General features: G+C 36.4%; 1 protein-coding gene across 5 annotated transcripts in view; it reads right to left on the minus strand.

The window, feature by feature from the left end:
* P4HA1 (prolyl 4-hydroxylase subunit alpha 1) overlaps positions 1-18008 on the minus strand; it is a 100324-nt gene that overhangs the window by 29986 nt on the left and 52330 nt on the right. For all 5 annotated transcript variants that reach the window (XM_070781815.1, XM_070781817.1, XM_070781816.1 and 2 more), the window contains 3 exons: positions 13963-14202; positions 11398-11594; positions 8985-9161 (listed from right to left, as the gene is read on the minus strand). In XM_070781815.1, the coding sequence (XP_070637916.1) occupies positions 8985-9161; positions 11398-11594; positions 13963-14202 (614 nt within the window). The remainder of the gene's footprint in view (positions 1-8984; positions 9162-11397; positions 11595-13962; positions 14203-18008) is intronic.

Here is an 18008-nt window from a genome sequence, read left to right on the forward strand (position 1 = left end):
AATCTACAACCAAGATTACTGTACCTGGCAAGGATCTCATTCAAAACTGATGGAGAAATAAAAAGATTTCCAGACAAGCAAAAGTTAAGAGAATTCAGTACCACCAAACCAGCTCCACAACAAATGTTAAAACAGACTTAATAGTCAAAAAAACAAGAGAAGGAAAAAGATCTACAAAATCAACTCCAAACAATTAAGAAAATGGCAATAGGAACATACATATCAATAATTACTTTAAATGTAAATGGATTAAATGCTCCAACCAAAAGACAAAGACTAGCTGAATGGATACAAAAGCAAGACCCATATATATGCTGTCTACAAGAAACCCACTTCAGAGCTAAAGGCACATATATATTGAAAGTAAGAGGATGGGAAAATATATTCCATGCAGACAGGAAGCAAAAGGAAGCTGAAGTAGCAATCCTCATATCAGAAAAAATAGACCTTAAAGAATATTACAAGAGATAAGGAAGGACACTACATAATGATCAAGGGATCAATCAAGAGGAAGACATAACAATTGTAAATACCTACGAACCCAACATAGGAGCACCTCAATACATAAGACAAACAATAACAGACACAAAAGGAGAAACCTACAGTAACACAATAACAGCAGGAGACTTTAACAACCCACTCACACCAATGAACAGGTCATCAAAACAGAAAATTAATACGGAAAGTCAAGTCTTAAATGATATATTAGATGAGATGAATCTCATTGATACTTTTGGGACATTCCATCCAAACGCAGAAGAATACACCTTCTTCTCAAGTGCACATGGAACATTCTCCAGGACAGACCACATCTTCGGTCACAAATCAAACCTCAGTAAATTTAAGAAAACTGAAATAGTATCAAGCATCTTCTCCGACCACAACGCTATGAGACGAGGTATCAATTACAAGAAAAAAACTGTAAGAAACACAAACACATGGAGATTAAACAACACACTTCTAAATAACCAACAGGTTACTGAAGAAATCTAAAGGGAAATAAAAAAATTTCTAGAAACAAATGACAATGAAAACATGACAACTCAAAACCTATGAGATGCAGCAAAAGTAGTTCTAAGAGGGAAGTTTATAGCAATACAATCCTACCTCAAGAAACAAGAAAAACATCGAATAGACAACATAACTTTACACCTAAAACGGCTGGAAAAAGAACCAAAAAACCCCAAAATTAGTAGAAGGAAAGAAATCATAAAGATCGGAGCAGAAATATATGAAAAAGAAATGAAAGAAATAATAGTAAAGGTTAATAAAACCAAAAGCTGGTTCTTTCAGAAGATAAATAAAATTGACAAAACTTTCGCCAGACTCATCAAGAAAAAGAGAAGAATCAAATCAACATAATTAGAAATGAAAAAGGAGAGGTTACAACAGACAATATATAAATACAAAGGATTATAAGAGACCATTATGAACAACTATATGGCAATAAAATGGATAACCTGGAAGAAATGGACGGATTCTTAGAAAAGTTCAATCTTCCAAGACTGAACCAAGAAGAAATAGAAATTATCAACAATCCAATTACAAGCACTGAAATTGAAGCTGTGATCAAAAATCTCCCCCCAAAAAAACCCCAGGATCAGATGGCTTCACAGGAGAATTCTATCACACATTTAGAGAAGAGCTAATGCCTATCCTTCTAAAACTTTCAAAAAATTGCAGAGGAAGGAACACCTCCAGACTCATTCTACTAGGCCACCATCACTCTGATACCAAAACCAGACAAGGACAACACACAAAAAAGAAAACCACAGGCCAATATCACATAGATGAACATAGATGCAAAAATCCTCAACAAAATTTTAGCAAACAGAATTCAGCAATACATCCAAAAGTTCATACACCATGATTAAGTTGGGTTTATTTCAGTAATGCAAGGACTCTTCAATATATGCAAATCAATCAATGTGATACACCATATTAACAAATTGAAAGATAAAAACCGTATGATAATCTCAATAGATGCAGAAAAAGCCTTTGACAAAATTCAGCACCCATTTATGATTAAAACCCTTCAAATAATGGGCACAGAAGGAACCCATCTCAACAAAGTAAAGGCCATATATGATGTCTATAGCAAACACTATTCTCAGTGGTGAAAAACTGAAATCACTCCCCCTAAGATAAGGAACAAGACAAGGGTGTCCACTTTCACCACTATTATTCAACACAGTTCTGGAAGTCCTAGCTACAGCAATCAGAGAAGAAAAAGAAATAAAAGGCATCCAGATCAATGTTTGCAGATGACATGATACTGTACATAGAAAACACTAAAGATAGTATCAGAAAATTACTAGACCTAATCAGTGAATTTAGCAAAGTTGCAGGACACAAAATCAATACACAGAAATCACTTGCATTTATATATCCTAATAATGAAAAATTAGAAAGAGAAATTAAGGAATCAATCCCATTCACCATTGCAACAAAAAGAATTAAATATCTAGGAATAGTGAATTTAACTCATGACCATTATATCTACTACTGCGGGCAGGAATCCCTCAGAATAAATGGAGTAGCCATCATGGTCAACAAAAGAGTCCAAAATGCAGTACTTGGATGCAATCTCAAAAACGACAGAATGATCTCTCTTTGTTTCCAAGGTAAACCATTCAATATCACAGTAATCCAAGTCTATGCCCCAACCAATAACACTGAAGAAGCTGAAGTTGAACGGTTCTATGAAGACCTACAAGACCTTTTAGAATTAACACCCAAAAAAGATGTTCTTTTCATTATAGGGGACTGGAATGCAAAAGTAGGAAGTCAAGAAACACCTGGAGTAACAGGCAAATTTGGCCTTGGAATATGGAATGAAGCAGGGCAAAGACTAATAGAGTTTTGCCAAGAAAATGCACTGGTCATATCAAACACCCTCTTCCAACAACACAAGAGAAGACTCTACACATGGACATCACCAGATGGTCAACACCGAAATCAGACCGATTATATTCTTTGCAGCCAAAGATGGAGAAGCTCTATACAGTCAACAAAAACAAGACCAGGAGCTGATTGTGGCTCAGATCATGAACTCCTTATTGCCAAATTCAGAGTAAAATTGAAGAAAGTAGGGAAAACCACTAGACCATTCAGGTATGACCTTAATCAAATCCCTTATGATTATACAGTGGAAGTGAGAAATAGATTTAAGGGTACAGATCTGATAGAGTGCCTGAGGAACTATGGAATGAGGTTCGTGACACTGTACAGGAGACAGGGATCAAGACCATCCCCATGGAAAAGAAATGCAAAAAAGCAAAACGGCTGTCTGGGGAGGCCTTACAAATAGCTGTGAAAAGAAGAGAAGGGAAAAGCAAAGGAGAAAAGGAAAGATATAAGCATCTGAATGCAGAGTTCCAAAGAATAGCAGAGTTCCAAAGAATATATAAGAAAGCCTTCCTCAGCGATCAATGCAAAGAAATTGAGGAAAGCAACAGAATGGGAAAGACTAGAGATCTCTTCAAGAAAATTAGAGATACCAAGGGAACATTTCATGCAAAGATGGGCTCAATAAAGGACAGAAATGGTATGGACCTAACAGAAGCAGAAGATATTAAGAGGTGGCAGGAATACACAGAAGAACTGTACAAAAAAGATCTTCATGACCCAGATAATCACGATGATGTGATCACTGACCTAGAGCCAGACATCCTGGAATGTGAAGTCAAGTGGGCCTTAGAAAGCATCACTACGAACAAAGCTAGTAGAGGTGATGGAATTCCAGTTGAGCTATTTCAAATCCTGAAAGATGATGCTGTGAAAGTGCTGCACTCAACATGCCAGCAAATTCTGAAAACTCAGCAGTGGCCACAGGACTGGAAAAGGTCAGTTTTCATTCCAATCCCAAAGAAAGGCAATGCCAAAGAATGCTCAAACTACCGCACAATTGCACTCATCTCACACACTAGTAAAGTAATGCTCAAGATTCTCCAAGCCTGGCTTCAGCAATACGTGAACTGTGAACTTCCAGATGTTCAAGCTGGTTTTAGAAAATGCAGAGGAACCAGAGATCAAATTGCCAACATCCGCTGGATCATGAAAAAAGCAAGAGAATTCCAGAAAAACACCTATTTCTGCTTTATTGACTATGCCAAAGCCTTTGACTGTGTGGATCACAATAAACTGTGGAAAATTCTGAAACAGATGGGAATACCAGATCACCTGACCTGCCTCTTGAGAAATCTGTATGCAGGTCAGGAAGCAACTGTTAGAACAGGACATGGAACAACAGACTGGTTCCATATAGGAAAAGGAGTACGTCAAGGCTGTATATTATCACCCTGCTTACTTAACTTATATGCAGAGTGCTGCTGCTAAGTCGCTTCAGTCGTGTCCGACTCTGCGCGACCCCATAGATGGCAGCCTACCAGGCTCCCCCGTCCCTGGAATTCTCCAGGCAAGAACACTGGAGTGAGTTGCCATTTCCTTCTCCAATGCATGCAAGTGAAAAGTGAAAGTGAAGTCACTCAGTCATGTCCGACTCTTAGCGACCCCATGGACTGCAGCCCAGTAGGCTCCTCCATCCATGGGATTTTCCAGGCAGGAGTACTGGAGTGGGGTGCCATTGCCTTCTCCGAGTACATCATGAGAAATGCTGGACTGGAAGAAGCACAAGCTGGAATCAAGATTGTTAGGAGAAATATCAATAACCTCAGATATGCAGATGACACCACCCTTATGGCAGAAAGTGAAGAGGAACTAAAAAGCCTCTTGATGAAAGTGAAAGTGGAAGAGTAAAAAAAATTGGCTTAAAGCTCAACATTCAGAAAACGAAGATCATGGCATCTGGTCCCATCAGTTCATGGGAAATAGATGGGGAAACAGTGGAAACAGTGTCAGACCTTATTTTTTTGGGCTCCAAAATCACTGCAGATGGTGACTGCAGCCATGAAATTAAAAGACGCTTACTCCTTGGAAGGAAAGTTATGACCAACCTAGATAGCATATTAAAAAGCAGAGACATTACTTTGCCAACAAAGGTCCGTCTAGTCAAGGCTATGGTTTTTCCTGTGGTCATGTATGGATGTGAGAGTTGGACTGTGAAGAAGGCTGAGCACCGAAGAACTGATGCTTTTGAACTGTGGTGTTGGAGAAGACTCTTGAGAGTCCCTTGGACTGTACGGAGATCCAACCAGTCCATTCTGAAGGAGATCAGCCCTGGGATTTCTTTGGAGGGAATGATGCTGAAGCTGAAACTCCAGTACTTTGGCCACCTCATGCAAAGAGTTGACTCAATGGAAGGGACTCTGATGCTGGGAGGGATTGGGGGCAGGAGGAGAAGGGGACGACAGAAGATGAGATGGCTGGATGGCATCACTGACTCGATGGACACGAGACTGAATGAACTCCAGGAGTTGGGGATGGACAGGGAGGCCTGGCGTGCTGCGATTCATGGGGTCGCAAAGAGTCGGACACAACTGAGTGACTGAACTGAAGAAGACAAAAGAACTGTACACAGAAAACCGTAAGACACTGATGAAAGAAAGACAACATAAACAGATGGAGAGACATTCCATGTTCCTGGGCAAGAAGAATCAATATTGTGAAAATGACTATACTACCAAATGCAATCTACAAATTCAAAGTGATCCCTATCAAATTATCAATGGCATTTCCAACAAAACTAGAACAAAAAATTTCACAATCCATATGGAAACACAGAAGACCCTGGATAGCCAACACCGTCTTGAGAAAGAAGAATGGAGCTGGAGGAATCAAACTTCCTGACTTCAGATTATACTACAAAGCTACAGTCACCAAGACAGTAAAGTACTGGCACAAAAACAGAAATACAGACCAATGGAACAAGACAGAAAGCCCAGAAATAAACCCATGCACCTATGGGTACCTTATTTTTGACAAAGGAGGCACGAATATACAATGGGGCAAAGACGGCCTCTTCAATAAATGGTTCTGGGAAAACGGGACAGCTACATGTAAAAGAATGAAATTAGAACACTTCCTAACACCATACACAAAGATAAAGTGAAAATGGATTAAAGACCTTTATGTAAGACCAGAAACTATAAAACTCTAAGAGGAAAACATAGGCAGAACACTCAATGACATAAAAAAGCAAGATCCTCTATGACCAACCTCCTAGAGGAAAGGAAATAAAAACAAAAGTAAACAAGTGGGACCTGATTAAACTTAAAAGCTTTTGCACAGCAAAGGAAACTATAAGCAAGGTAAAACGACAACCCTCAGAATAGGAGAATATAATAGCAAATTAATCCTGATGAAGGATTAATTTCCAAAATATACAAGCAGCTCGTACAACTCAATGCCAGAAAAACAAACAACCCAATCAAAAAGTGGGGAAAAGACCTAAACAGACATTTCTCCAAAGATGACATACAGATGGCTAACAAACACATGAAAAAATGTTCAACATCACTCATTATTCAGTTCAGTTCAGTTCAGTCGCTCAGTCGTATGATGAGATATCACCTCACAAAGGTCAGAATGGCCATCATCAAAAAGTCTACAAACAATAAATGCTGGAGAGGGTGTGGAGAAAAGGGAATGTTCTTGCACTGTTGGTGGGAATATAAATTGATACAGCCACTATGGAAGATGGTATGGAGATTCCTTAAAAAACTAGGAATAAAACCACCCATATGACCCAGCAATCCCAATCCTAGGCATATACCCTGAGGAAACCAAAATTGAAAAAGACACATGTATCCCATTGTTCACTGCAGCACTATTTACAATAGCTAGAACATGGAAGCAACCATTGACAGATGAATGGATAAAGAAGTTGTGATACATATATACAATGGAATATTACTCAGCCATAAAAAGGAACTCATTTGAGTCAGATCTAATGAGGTGGATGAACCTAGAACCTATCATACAGTGTGAAGTGAGTCAGAAAGAGAAAGATAAATATCATATTCTAACGCACATATATGGAATCTAGAAAAATGGTTCTGAAGAATTTATTTACAGGGCAGCAATGGAGAAACAGACTTATGAACAGACTCTATTCTCAATAGAGAATAGACTTACGAACATGGGGAGATGGGAGGAGAGGATGAGACGTATGGAAGAAACTTACATGACCATATGTAAAATAGATAGCCAAAGGGAATTTGTTGTATGGCTCAGAAAACTCAAACAGGGGCTCTGTATCAGTCTAGAGGGGTGAGATGGTGTGGGAGATGGGAGGGAGGTTCAAAAGGGAGGGCACATATGTATACCTATGGCTGATTCATGTTGAGGTTTGACAAAAAACAACAAAATTCTGTAAAGCAATTATCTTTCAATAAAAAAATAAATTAAAAAGAAAAAATCAGTTTCAAGGTCAATCTTTTCTTCCTTCAAGATATTTGCTCATATATTTCAAACAAACAGTGAAATAATGTTAGACTGAGCACAAAGATTGATGAAAAGAACTCATAAATGTTATTTTTTTTAAAAAACACAGAAAGAGATGGCAGCCAAGATAATGATTTTAAACTTTTTTCTAAAAATGAAAGATTGTTTGGAGGTTAACAAGAATATAAAATTTTCCTTGTCATTGTATTTTTTGATCAAATAATCTAATTGAGGCATCCCTTTTAAGACTGAGGTCTCCAAACTCAGAGATATAAGACAGTCTCCAAGCAGAAATAAACTTCTAATATTCTACCACAATAATTTTGCTTTACTGACACAAATATAACAGACTAAAATCCAAAAAAAAAAAGACAGAATATGACATCACTATCTTTTATCTGTTTAAAAGATTTGTAAGAGCTCCCTTGGACAACACCCATACAAATTAGACAAGTCTTTTCATTTAAAATACTGGAGTGGGTTGCCATGCGCTTCTCCAGGAGACCTTCTCAGCCCAGGGATTGAATCTGAGTCTCCTGCAGAGCAGCCAAATTCTTTACCCTCTGAGCCACCAGAGAAGCTCATAATCTTTAGTAAAAAACCAAAAAGTACCCATTTTCAAAAGTAGTAAAACTTAACAGCAATAAACATTCTGATTTCAAGTTTATTCTGCAGTATAGAAATCCAGACAAGGAACAGCAAACTATGGTCCATGGGCTGAATTCATCCAGCTACTTGCTTCTAGAAATAAAAGTTTTACTGGAATATAGCCATACTCATTTATGTATTTTCTATGACTGCTTTTGCATTACAAGAGCAGAGGTGAGTAGTTATAACAGACCGTACAGCCTGCAAAACCTAAAAAGATTTACTATCTGGACCTTTACAGAAAAAATTTCCAGTTCCTGTATAGTAAGTGAGCAAAAATATTTCTAGTGTTTACTTAACAGTCTCTTTATGAAAATGATCATAGTTTGTATTTTGCTGTCAATAAGACCAAACAGATTTTAAGAACAAGCTGATGGGGGAAAAGCCAAGAGCATAAAGGTCATTCTTGCTCCCCAAAGATTAATTTCTATGCTAAACACTAAAGCTTATAGGATTGTGTTTATAATAAATTCTTTCTTAAGATAAATGATGTAGGTTGAAGCCAGAAAATGATGATGTCATTATTTCAGATTAGCAAGATGTTCATGCCCAATGATATCCTCCAAGTAATAATGTACCTAGACAGGAATAAAAATACTTCAAGTATTATTTCAGATAAAACTACAGAAGTTGAATATAAAAAGTTGGCCTCTGATCAATCTCAGAGATTAAAGGGCTCCAAAGTACACAGAAATTTTTTCAGGAAGATGCTGAAACACAAATCTGTTAAGTGTGAATAAAAATATAACCTATGATTTTCATAATTTAATGCTTAAACCCTAGTTGCAAGGTTACATACAAGGTATGGAATATGTGTTGATAATAAAAAGAGAAAAATTGGTATAAATAGAGCTTAGTTAATTCCATTAGTTTTCAACAATAACATCTAAAACTATCTATGGGGTTATTGTCACGTCAATTATCATTTTTATAATCTTGCAAAGGAAAAGCTGAAACACAAGTAAACTGAGGAGAGAAAAAAAATTATTTACCCTTGGTTTTGCTAGATCTTTAACGACTTCAATTTCTGCATCAGAAATAATATCATGGAAGCGGATAATACGAGGCTTGTCCCACTCATCCTCCTGTTTGGCTGGAGCCAGGATAAATTTAGGATTCCGATTTCCATCATGGTAGCGACAGAAGAGTTTTTTCTGTCTCCGAGGAGTCTGAACAAAAAGTTTAAAAAATTATAAATATATTAGAGTAATAATATTTTAATGCTGTTCCTATGAAGATAAGAAGCAGTAATCATGCTGGTGTATAGACACAGTACTTGAGGAAGAACATACAAAACAAATAGTGCTCTGCAAATATTCTGCATCAAACAGGACCTTCAGAATTCAAACAGGACCTTCAGAATTTTAAAAGTTTTATTAATGATTCTTTTCTGGAAGAGATGGTGAGGTTTCTCTTTAACCCTTCTCTCATCAAAATAAAGTTCAGGCCTTGTAAATATGAAAAAAATAATAAAATGATTATAGAAATATGAAATGAATGACCAGCCCTGCGCCAAACTTCACAAAGTAACTGGGAAAAACCCAGAAAAGTTTCTTAAAGAAAAAAACCTAACCAGGTTTTCCCAAGTACCTCCTAATTTTAAAAAGTTTAAGTGATTTTTTTTTACGATGAAAAGAGAGCTCTGAAAGAGAAAATTAGTTATTAAACAAAGAAGCCAGGTGCTTTTAGTAGCAGGTATTAAAGTCAGCAAAAATCAATAAATGTACTTTTCAATCACCTATGTATCACATTAACTAAATATGGGGTTGGCCAAAAAGATAAAAACAACCCCGCATGGATGTTTTGGCCAATCCAATGTTATGCCATTGCTGATTCTTCTCTTGATTAAACAAGCATTTCATATTATAAAGTAGAACTAATAGTGATTTATGTTTATTCTTGTTATTTACCAAGAATCAAATCCAAGGTTTTAAATATATCTTTTATATAATGATAAGACCAATTTAACTATTCTGAGAAAAAGGATGCTCTTTTGATTTTGGGCTGAGTTTACGTGTGTGTCACATCAACAAACGGGCAAATTAACAGACTTCTGTTATAAATCTATTGTTCTATTTTGCTCTCTTATTTAAGAGTTTCTAAGGGCAGTAAAAAATATCTGCTCACTACTGGAAATCTGAACACTGACTAGGTACTTAATGATATTATGGAACTACTAACTACTTATGATACTGGAACTATCATGATAATGGTATTGTGGTCATTTAAAAGTCCTTATCTTTAAATGATATACACTAAAATATTTAGATGTGAAATTAAAAAAAAATGTTTCATGAGTCTAATTTGTATTTACTCATTAGATCAAAGCAAAAGTTCTCTGGGAATCCATGAACTTATCAATGTTCATATTCTCTGGGAATCCATGAACTTATCAAAGTGTCAACATAGATAAGATCTACTTATTTGCTGGTAGAGGTTAGGCTGTCAACAGTAAATCACCAAATATCAAGAAGTCATCAATATCAAAACATAAAACCCAGCCTAAGTTTATCAGTAGTAGAGAAAAGTTAAACACTATTCAAATGCTTTCACTTAAAATTACTCCAAAAATTCGCTAAATCCTGCCTCATATACCAGCATTCAACTGAACACTAGTACCACATGATACTCCTTTAAAAAGGGTTCTATGATCAATTAAGGTTGAGAAACAAAGTATATCATACTCATAATCATCATAAAAAGGATCTGAAAAGTCCTAAAGCTGAACAAAGAAACCTATGTTCCCAAGGCTTGAACTGTATTATTTTTGGCCTATTACCTTTTTAGTATTCTGGTAAACTGAGTATAAACATATAATATAGATATACAATAAACAAAGGGATATTTACAGACACATTTTAGTATTTTAAAAAATAAATGTTATAAAGCCAAAATCTATTTAAAGTCTTTATGCATTTTTAATATTTCTTAAATAGACTAAAATTTTACATTAGGCAGTCTTATCAAGGCTGACTAGGAGCAAAACCACAAGATATCACTGTATAGATAAATCCATCGTTTCATAGGATGTTAGAATGATATATTATTTCTATGTAAGACTGATGAAATCTCTTTTGCATTAAGATATAAGAAAACACTGTATCACTTCTCTTAAATAATCTGATCCTTCACCTTAAAAAGCCTCTTCTAATCTAGGAAAAGGGTAATAATTACCAAAAATGCATGTAATGGTACATGAATCACAAGCTTTATTTTAAAGCTATTTTACTAGAAGTTGGAACACATTAAGTGCAACGCCAACAATAAAGTGATGTGACATAACGTAATACTTTAGGAATAATTCTAATTTTTACCACAAAAGTTTAAAAGATTCTGCGTCTCTCCAGAACTACGTACAAGCACACATGCACACTCACACACACACAATTGGCTTTTCCACTTTACCATTTTGATACCCTCCCCACGGCACAGCATTTCGTACTTCTGTCTCTCTGGCAGGTAATCCACAGCAGCACCTTTCTTCTTCAGTGTGGTTTTCTGATCAGATTGGTCATCTGAAGAAGACTTATTGGCATCTTTTTCTTTAGCCATTATATACTCAAAGTATTTTAAGTTACCGTTAGCTCTCTGATGTTCAGGATCTATTACGAAAGAAAGAAAGCATGTTCGTGAGTAAGTTTACAGTTGTTCAAGCATGAGCATAAGATACCCAGTGGAGGAACATGTAATTTACCTTCCAAACCAGGTTGCTTTATGAGAGTGAAAGGAGGCATTAATGAACATTATTATACCAAAACAACAGGTGTAAATCAGTACTGCCCCAAGCAAATCAAGAGTACAGTTCTAACTCTTGTTCTGGAGATGGAATCAGCCATCTATTTCAAAGTAGTAATTATTGCTTTTACTTTGAGAATGTTCCATGTGACAAGTTACTAAGCAGCCAAAGGAAGTATGATCAATTTGATGTCAAATGAATTTTAAAGTACTACTGATTAAACTTATTTTAAGCAACAGAAAAGATTTTTCTGAGACTGAAATGTAATGACCATGGGGAAGACAGGGTATACAGTTCAAAGGTAACCTTTACCACAGATAATATTATAAATGCCGAACACAGTCTACTTCTGAGGGCTGAGTGCATTTCAGTCCCAAAATTCTAAGTGAAACAGAAAAGAGAAACTAAAAATATAATTTTCAAATAAGCCAGAATCCACTAACTGCCTCAGAATTGCTAGTCATAATTTTTAGCTATCTTTTAGTAGGGGGAAGGAGGACTACTCCACCCATGTGGGAGAAAAAAAATATAAACCACCACCCCCCCCACCCCCCCGCCCACAAACACACACACACAAATGAAAAAGACAGACTAGGGCACAGAAAGTTCACTTGTGACGTTAACTGAAGTGTTTTAAAAAAATCCAGCCCTAGATTTGTAAAATACTTTTTGTCTTTGAGAAATTGCTTATGTTGTGATGTACAGAATATGAGGCTAATTTTGCAAAAGAAATGGAAAAATGGGGGGAGAAGAGGGTATGCTATAAGGAAACAAAAAAATTGGCAGGTGTCTCTGGGTGATTGGTTTATGGTGACTCTTCTGTATTTTCTTCTACTTTTAAATTTTTTTCTTAAATGAATGAAGTATTTTTAAGTCAGGAGGAAAAAAATCACTTAAAATACTAGGGGAAAAGGGCTAACTGAATATCTCAATTTATCAATTCATTCAACTAAGAAATAACCTAATTTCAAAAGCTTATTTTCAGATGACCAATCCTTTTGAATTGTTTAACTCTCCTAATATACACATATTTACCTATTCATAAAAAGAATTTAAGTTTTAAAGCTTCATTATATACCAAAGGTCACATGACTTTTTTTAGCATACAATTTCACCACCACAGATTCTAAGTCAGTAGGTTTGGGGTGAGATCAGGAATTTTCATTTCTAATAAGCATCCAAGTAATTCTGATCATTGGCCTCTTGATCATACTTAGAAAAACACTACATCCCTGTTAAAAATACTAGTGGTAAAATCTTCGTATCATATATTCCTAATATTTAAATACGGCAATCAAATATATTTTCATTCTATTTATTTCTGTGAAATAATTTCAATCTCCGATGGAACTGGAAGATATTAAATGGAAAACCTCATGCATGTGCCCTCAGGAACACAAAACTTAAAGACTGAGAGACTGATTTCCCATAAATGCCCGATTTTCAGAAAACTGATAATATTGGAATGTTCTTAAATTTCAGGGAATTGGTCAGGGGTTGCCTCTTATCAATCTTGGGAAATTTTGCTTACAGTTTCCAGGGGCATGAACAAGAAATGACTCAGTTTGAGATGGTCTTACAAAGTAAGCTAAATTGAGCTTTGTTTGTATGACTGGAGGGTTTTGTCTGCCTAGGGAATGTTCAATGCTGGTCCCCATTTGTTTCTGATTTCAACAAACTCTAACTGAACTCTCACCTCTTTACATTCCCTGCCCTACTCCCTCAACGGACGTATCTGTAGCTTCCTACAGCTTGCATGTCCCAAATGCAGTTCCTCTGCTATTCCTGAATAAACTCATCTTTTTGACAATTATGAGTTTGCTTCATTTTACCTTTTTATTTAGGCTGACATTTCAAATCACTATTTCCAAATAGGAAATTCAGTAAACCAAAAATTTCCTTCAAAGGATACTGGTTAATATTTAATATGGCAACATGGCAAATAAACAGTTTTGACTGAGTTAGCTATGTTGGATTCAATTTTGAAGTTCCTAAGAAGTACAGAGCAGAGAAACACAGCTACTTTTATAGTACTATTAGGTGAGAAAGATCAGTTGCCATTTATTTAGAGGATAAACAGAAAGATAAAGTATGTCTGACAGATGAGCTCTTGACTTGTGACAAAAAGTACCAAAACTGTATGACAAATATACATACTCACACATAATTATTATTAGTATATCTATATATCCCCCAATATATCCTTAACCTTGAATTAGGCCAAATTAACATACCTAGTTCAAGAAGCTTCTTTGTGAGCAAAAGCGCCTTATCCAGGTCTCCCTGCTGGTATACTGCATAGCTCAAATAATCCAGAACAGAGACTTTATCAACGGTAGAAACCTCGCCTTCATCCAGCTGCCTCAGTGCTTGTTCCATCCACAGCTCTGTATGGTAATAATCTGCTTCTGTGTAGGCCACTTTGCCCAACTCAAAACAGTCCTCAACTGTTAGAAAAGATTTGTGTTTTACTCCTATGGAAAGAAAATACAGAGAACTTTAGGAATCTTAATACTATTATAGGTTTATTTAGGACTATACGGCTTTCAAAGTACTATCTCACTCTCATTTGAACCTCACAACAACCTTCTGAGGTAGGAAAAGCAGGAATTACCCTAGGTTTATAAACAAAGGCACAAAGTACAAGGTAATGAAACATGGCAAGGATCACACAGCTAATAGGTGACGTGGGACCTAGAGAATCCACGATTTCAATTATCAGTCCTCATATCAAAAAGACGCACCAATTAAGCTGAAGTATGCAATTTTCCAACACAGTGGGAATCACCATGAGATATATCTAACTCTTAACCAACAACTTAGGATCAAGGGATACATGGAAGAGAGACAAACCTATTGACTCTTTCCCCTACCATTCCCCTTTTCAAAATTATTAATGATATGTAATTTACATACTATGAAGTTCACCCAGTTAAAAAATTCAACAGTTTTCACTATATTCACAGAGCTGTACAACCATTACCATAATAGGATTTTAGAACATTTTCATTACCCCAAAAAGAAACGCTGTAACCATAAGCAGTCACTACCCATTATATCTCCCCTTTCCTGCCCTATCCCTAGATACCACTAGTCTACTTTCTGTACCTACTTGTCTATTCTGGCTATCGCATATAAATGGAATTGGACAACAGGTAGTCTTTTGTGACTGGACTGTTTTACTCAGCATAATGTTTTCAAGGTTCTTTTTATTGCCAAATACCAGCCCACTATAGGACAGACTACATTTTGCTCATCAGTTGATAGACATTTGAATTGTTTCTACTTTTCTGACTTCTATGAATAATGTTACTATAAACACTCATGTACAAGTTTTAGTGTGGAAATATTTTTTCATTACTCTTGAGTATATACATATGCTGGGTCTTATGGCAACACTATGTTTACCATGTTCAGAAACAGCCAAACTGTTTTCCAAAGTGGCTGCACCATTTTACGATTTTACAATCCTGTGTGTATGCTCATACATAAATCAATGTATGAGGGTTCCAATTTCTCTACATTCTCACCAATACTTGCTACTGCTCATCTTTTTTATTATAGCCACTGAGGGTACGAAGTAGCATTTCATTGTGGTTTTTAAATTTTATTTCTCTAATGATGATGTTGAACATGTTTCTACATGCCTATTATCCATCTATATATCATCTTTGGAAAAATGTCTGTTCAAATCCTTTGTCCATTTAAAAACTTGGTTGTCTTTTTACTATTGACTAATTATGTTTCAAATGTTGTACAATCACCATTACTTTTATAAGAATAGGGAAAAGATAAAGAACTACAGAAAGATATAAATGTAAAAAATATTCTCTGAATGATAGCAACCATGTAACATTCCATTTTATGAACAGTAAATCCGATGAGTTAAGTACAGACTTTAAGAGCCTGAGTATTTTATGCTGTTCTTTGTTTATAGCATGTTAAGTAAACAACAGTGAGAAAATTACATCTGGACCACATATTCTGGGGGTGGGGTGGGGAAGGGAACTGCTTCTGATATAAAACACAGGTGATCCTTGAACAACAAAGTTTACATTGCATGGGTCCATTTATATGGGCATTTTTTTTAATAAATACATATATGTATTACAAATGTATTTTCTCTTCCTTATGCTTCTCTAAATAACATTTTCTTTTCTCTAGCTTGCTGCTGCTGCTGCTGCTAAGTTGCTTCGGTCGTGTCCAACTCTGTGCGACCCCAGAGACGGCAGCCCACCAGGCTCCCCCGTCCCTGGGATTCTCCAGGCAAGAACACTGGAGTGGGTTGCCATTTCCTTCTCCAATGCATGAAAGTGAAAAGTGAAAGTGAAGTCGCTTAGTCGTGTCGGACTCTTAGCGACCCCATGGACTGCAGCCCACCAGGCTCCTCCGCCCCTGGGATTTTCCAGGCAAGAGTACTGGAGTGGGGTGCCATTGCCTTCTTTAGCTTACTGTATTGTAAAAATGTATCACACAATACATACAACATATGAATTGTGTTAATAAGCAATTTAAAATATCACTAAGGCTTCTGATCAATAGTAGACTATTAGTACTTAAGTCTAGGAAGAATCAAAATTTACATGCAGATTTTCGACTGCTCAGGAGCTCAGCAGCTGTAACACCAGCATTTTTGAAGGATTAACTACTCTACCTAGAAATGCTGGATAAAATCTAACAGTTACCATTTATCCATTTGTACCATGGCCAGATTCACAGGAATTAAGCAAATTTTTTGAGGTCAAAACCAAAAAGGAACTTGAAACCTAGAGAGGTAAGTAGAGGATGAAGCTGCATCTCCTCTGGAGGCAGTCATCAGATGAGAAAACTAGAAGCATGATTTTTAACCATCAAGAAAGGGATAAAGAGGGCTTCCCTAATGGCTCAGTGGTAAAGACTCTGCCTGCCAATGTGGGAGACATGGGTTTGATCCCTGGTCCGGGGAGATCCCACATGCCGAGGGACAACTAAGCCTGTATGCCACAACTGAGTCCGTGCTCTAGAGTCTGCGAGCCACAACTATTGCGCCCACGTGCTCCAACTACTGAAGCCCCAATGTTCTAGAGCCTGTGCTCCACAATAGGGGAAGCCACCTCAATGAGAAGCCCGAGTACCACAACTGGAGAGTAGTCCCGCTTGCCGTAACTAAAGAAAAGCCTGCACAGAAATGAAGACCCAGCACAGTCAAATAAATAATTTTTTTTTAAAAGAAAGGGATAGGAGATAAAGCCTCAGGCCCATGCAAAATGACAGAAAAGACCCTTGAAAAACTACATCTTTACTTAAAAAACGAGCTAGAAAAAACTCTTGTCAGCTGGCAAAGAGAAACAACAAAAAAACTTATTTTTCTCATCCTGCACTGTAGGTAAGAAAACAATCTCTTAAGAATTCCACAGGCATGCCTTCTGGGAGGTTTCGATTTCAAATATACGCTATCTCCATGGTCTTGGGAAACCAAAGCCAAGAATTTAACTTAAAGTGATTGGAGGCTGGTAAGGTCAAAGGACACGTGGCAGAAGCAACATTCATACTCTGCAAAACACACCCTCACCTCAGGTTTTGCAATATTTGCACACACAATCTGAAGAAATGCACACAATTCAAAATCACAAAGCATACAATGAAATAAGCCACTATGAGCAAAATCAGCAGAAACTATTCAAAAACAGTATCAGATATCACCCAATATATTCAGATGTTATCAGATTAAGAATACAAAATAACTATGATTAAAATGTTTAGAGAATTTCTAAAAAAAAAAAAAAAGAAAACAAAGAAAATATGAACATGTAAGATACCCTAAAAAGACCAGGCAGATGTGAGTAGGAGAAAAAATAGAACTTTCAGAAATTATAAATATTATCAAAGAGACAAACATGTATTGCTCAGGTCAAACAGCAAGTGAGATACAACAAAAAAAGAGAATAACATACCTAGAAGAGAGAACTGAATAAATTACCATAGGATAAACTACTCAGAATGCAGCACAGAGGAGGAATACATATAAAGTGCTAGTTAAAAGATAAGGAAGAAAAACTAGGAAGACAACAGAGTGTGGAAAAGGCACTATTTATAGAAATAACAGTCAACAATTTTCTAGAATTAGAATGCATGAAACCAAAGATTCAGGAAGCACAGAGACTCCTAAGCCAAAGTACAGGCAAGGGATTCTCAAGGATTTGTTTCAACGAGGAGGAGGAAAATAATTCCAAAAGAAAAGTCTGAGGTACCAAAAAAAGAAAAAGATAAAGAATTTGGTATACACTTAAAGAAAAATGAG

Source organism: Bos indicus, chromosome 28, assembly GCF_029378745.1.
Source record: "Bos indicus isolate NIAB-ARS_2022 breed Sahiwal x Tharparkar chromosome 28, NIAB-ARS_B.indTharparkar_mat_pri_1.0, whole genome shotgun sequence".
Taxonomy (NCBI): Eukaryota; Metazoa; Chordata; class Mammalia; order Artiodactyla; family Bovidae; genus Bos; species Bos indicus.